This window comes from Cyprinodon variegatus, unplaced genomic scaffold, assembly GCF_000732505.1.
Source record: "Cyprinodon variegatus isolate N-32 unplaced genomic scaffold, C_variegatus-1.0 Scaffold796, whole genome shotgun sequence".
In the NCBI taxonomy this organism is placed as follows: Eukaryota; Metazoa; Chordata; class Actinopteri; order Cyprinodontiformes; family Cyprinodontidae; genus Cyprinodon; species Cyprinodon variegatus.
In genome coordinates this window covers 258,112-262,696 of record NW_015151249.1, presented here as the reverse complement: position 1 = coordinate 262,696, position 4,585 = coordinate 258,112, and the positions used below count along the sequence as shown (strand labels likewise).

Sequence of the window (4,585 nt, the reverse complement as noted above, 5' to 3'; positions counted from 1 at the left end):
AAAATGGTTGAATAGAGTTATAATATAGATGCTCTCACAGTGTATCTAATCTATTCTAGTTTTAATGACTGCATAACTTCTTTAATCAATGAGCAGAAGCAGGAGGGGAGGCTTCCTCTGTTTGAACAGTATTAACCTCTTTGCTAGTAAGGTAGAGGATGCTACCACATTTGTCTGATTGGCATGTAGATGTGCACCAGCTGGAAACGGCGCCAATACTTGCAGTCAGGCGAGAAGGTTCTAGTGGGTATTGGAGGATAGTGGCTAGAGCATCAAATATAGATTTCCAGAAATGTCTTTTTGATCTGTTCTATTCTCTCCTTCTGCAGGCTGCTGATCAGAAACCCAAAGGTGAGTGTTTTGATCTAATAAGCTTCTGCAGCATTTCATTTTAACTGCTCATTAACTTAAAACAACTTAACCTGTTAGTTCTTCTTAAAGCTTTTTTTTTAAACACTTATACTTGAAAGGAAATGGCAGTTTTCAATGAATTTGTTCATTTATTGTCGGGGAGCAAAAAAAAATGTGGGAATTAAGAATTCTTGGTGTCATCCAAACAGCCCAAACCGTCACACTGCCGTCTCCGTGTCTGAGTAATTATCTTTTCTGAAAACGCCTTCCTGCTGGAAGGCCTAATTTTTCTCTTTTTAGTCCACTAGATGGTTTACCATCATTTTGGGGTAAATATGAGACGCTGTTAGCTCGCAGTAGCCGTGTTTCCATACAAATGAAATCTGAATTTTCATCAAACTTTTAATATTAGCATTTTTTTACATGCAGTTCGAACAAATTAACAAAGCACCATAAAGGCATCCCATGTCGTCACGCATGGCTGTAGTAAACAGGAAGTAGAGGCTGTGTTCTGCACGGACCACAGGCCAGTAATGGAGGACAGTTTTAGTGAATGTGATGCTATCAGGAAAATTTTCTTTAATAAAGGTGATGCTATTTGTTTCCATGTATGATAGGAAGACGGCGATAGCAGAAACAGCTGATCAGTCATCTGAGGACAAGTTTGCTACGTCGCACGTTTTGTGCATCAACCCTTTTTCTCATAAACCAAAAACCAACTCAATAGAGCGTTAAAAGGAAGATTCAGTCAGCTAGGAATGATTAATGGATCATTATTTAAACCTAAAACTAATATGTTCACCGTGATTTAATGAATTTAGGGTTATTAAGTAAAAAATAAAAACAATAATTTTCATTGCGACCCGGTTCCGTATAAAGCAGGAGACGATGATGAATTTTCATTGCTATTAATGAGTCCGGGAGCGGCCATTTTTGCCCAAATATAGTAGAATTACACTCCTGACATCTTCCAGCAGTGACGTCACGGTGCGGTATCGGCTGTTGATCAAGTCCCAGTGCTGTATCTGGTGTTTGTCACAACGCGCTATTATCCAAGTCATCTTGAAAACATTCTTCTTCCAAATGTTGGCTACATATTACGGGTTTTTTCTCTGGCCAGAAGTTCGATGGCAAATCCTCCCTCTTCAAGTTGGCGATCCAACGACCAACCCGTCCGTGGAGGATCAGGAATCAGAAAGGTGGAAAAAAAACGTTTTTTTTTTTTTCCAGAAGTCCTCTGGAAATCTTCAATAATTGTTGTTGATTGCAGATGTGTCTAGTAGTTCCCATTGATTTTGCTTGTAAAGCGGGGAGAATGGCGCTAGGCTTACCGCACTGTGACGTAGTATATAAATATCTGGCTGGCTTGCCAAATATGGAAGCAGTTGTACTGCGTTATGTAGTCCTGTTTCTGACCTTATGCTCACTTAGCAACACAGAGAATGCAGCATGTAAACAGAGTCTACATACTGGGAGTCACGTACGAATCTTGGCAAAAACAGGGTTCTTGCTGGCTGAATCGCACGCAATCAGGTCATAAGCTAAGAGATTTCCAGGGAGAGCGTCCAGTCGTGCACGTGCATCCACACAGTGGGATGTGGAAACTATAAATGCCGCCCAGAATGGATTGAAGGTTGGGGGATAACAGAATTTTTGACGACGCGTTGCTGGATGTATGAAGTGTTTAAGACAGCTGTATGAATTCGGTTTTGTAATTAAATGTGTCCCCCCTCCGGATGATAAATGGTGTGAATCGTGGCCTTCTTTTCTGTCATAAGGGAATGCTACCAATGAGCTTCCATAATGTCACTGCTGGAAGATGGCAGGAGGGAGGGGCTACTATATTTGGGCAAAAATGGCCGCTCCCAGACTCAGTGATCGCGACAAAAACGGTATTTTTTTTACCGATTAACGCTAAACTCATTAAATTATTGCGAACGTGTTAGTTTTAGGCATAGATGACGATCCATTGATTATTCGTTGCTGACGGGACTTTTCCTTTAAATAAAAACCTTCCATGATTCAAGTTTGCGCAGTTTAATAATCAATACTGAGCTTTACACTGGGCCACTTTCTGCTGCTCCTCTAAAGTAACATTTCCCTTCAAGGTTAGAGCTTTAATACAAACGGTTTATGATGTAAACAGCTGCAACATTAAGAGGAGGCAGGTTACATGCAGGTTTTTTTTTATGGGGTAAATAGAGCAGAGATTTTTTCTCTTCCTTTGTTTAACTTTGATGTCTGCTGGTTTCTTCTACAAAAACAGTCTCGCTTTGCTTTTCCCGTGTTGCTCAACATGTTCATGATGGCATGAGGGCTCGTCTTTGATTACCCAGAGCGTGTTTGTCATCTGTTCTCTGGGAAATGTTATGATTAGAGTCTATTGGTTTCCTGTTGTTATGCTGATTGATTGTCAGCATACATCAGCTGACACTTTGGTGGTTTTCCTTTTGGTTGCATGTTTCCGCTAATTGATCTAGATAATAGGAATTCACTTCCCCTGTTGGTTATTTACAGTTGTTTGAAGGACTATTTGCTTCCTTACAGATTTTTTTTGTTGCTGCACTATGATGTTTTGGATCATAAAACAGGTTTTTATTTTAAAAAAATTAGGATAAAATATATTTAAGATAACTATTTAATCGTAGCTACCCCGCGGTTTCGTCGTACAGTGTGTGCTCGGCTTTAGCTTCAGAGGAGGATCAGGGAGGTCAGACATAGTTCTTGATTTGCATTGTAGTGTGGAAGCAGACCATGCTTCAATATGGAGCATAAATCAAAAATAACTGCGACATACAACCGTTTTGTTATTGTTCTTTTCTACGGAAAGCCGACTGCTTTATTTATTTCATGCAAAGGGATAAAACTTTAAAATTACAGCCTGTTTTCATAGAGGCCCAGCTGTGCGGTCGCAGACTAAAGAGGAAGAAACTTCAGCCAGATATGAATGATAATGAAGAATGAAAGCAGTGAAACATTTGGGTTCTTTTGTTGTCGATGAAAACGGGGAAATAACTAAATGTTCAACCTTGGAGTGAATACAGAGGAGGGCTGATGACGCGGGCGTCGGTTAGACTCCATGAAAGATGGAGATGGATTTGGAACGCCATCCTGAACGTCTGCACCATGGATACACGTGCGGACAGACATGAAAAGGACGGGAGGAAATAAGGCCAGTTTGAAAACTAATCATTTAGAGAGCCATCAGGACTCCTGGGAGTCGACCCCCCCACCCCCGCATCTATCTCCAATATATTTTAAATGGAAGGTGCCGTCAGCCGGTCAGGGATTGCTTTTTATGCATGGCTCTAAATAACAGAGCTGGGGGTGTATATGTATGTATTTATATGCAGAGAAGGGAGGAAATCGGTATGAAGCAGTGATTTGTGTTTTTCCATCCATATCGGCGCATTCTGCCATCCTCATACACTTTCAGGAATTCATAGCAGCATCCACCCCCCCTCTCTGCAGGCCCTCCTCGGACCCAGGCATTCAATTTGTTTGCGGTAATCGATCTCGGCTTCATATGTATGAAAATGAGATAAAGCTTTGGCGCGCTGGAATTAACTTCTCTGCCCCCTATTAGGCACGGAGCTTCACCAAATGCAGGGTTTCTAGACGCCCCTGCCCACTTCCCCCAACACATTTAGGCTGGACCCCCCCACAGACACACACACACCCCACGTCTTCCTTTTAAGTCTCCTCCCAGGGAGGCTGATTATTCACTGATGGTGCACAGCAGCTTCTCACAATCGCTGCCGCCTCGACAATCAGAGTCTAACAGACGTGCACACTGATTCTGGTCTGGGAGCATCGAACCCGGAGTTTATTAGCTGATATTGGCTTAGCTTTTTACAGACATTATTCCACATTTCTGTTAAAATTTTCTTTTTTTTAGGCATAACAACAGCTGTGCTATTTTCAATTCAGTTTATTTCTATAGCGCCAATTCACATCGTGTCATCTCAAGGCACTTTCCAGTTCACCAGATCATCCAGTCAGATTGATTCAAAGTTTTCTATCTAAGGAAAACCAGCTGATTGCATCGAAATTGACTCGAAGGCAATCCCTCACACCAAGCATGCTTATAGCGACAGTGGAGAGGAAAAACTTGATTTCATTAGGAAGAAAGCTCCAGCAGAACCAGGCTCAGTGTGAGCCTGGTTCGACTGGGGTTCAAGGAGACAGAAGCAGACATAGAAAAAGAAGCATAGATACAAAAGGCAACTGTCAA

The 4,585-nt window shown here is 41.7% G+C and overlaps 1 protein-coding gene across 1 annotated transcript in view; it reads left to right on the top strand.

The window, feature by feature from the left end:
• Positions 1–143: 143 nt before the first annotated feature.
• The window catches only part of LOC107098640 (trinucleotide repeat-containing gene 6C protein-like), a 51,437-nt gene continuing 46,995 nt past the window's right edge, over positions 144–4,585 (top strand). Inside the window, exon 1 of the mRNA XM_015396414.1 lies at positions 144–351. Within this exon, the coding sequence (XP_015251900.1) occupies positions 159–351 (193 nt within the window). The 5' untranslated portion in view covers positions 144–158. The remainder of the gene's footprint in view (positions 352–4,585) is intronic.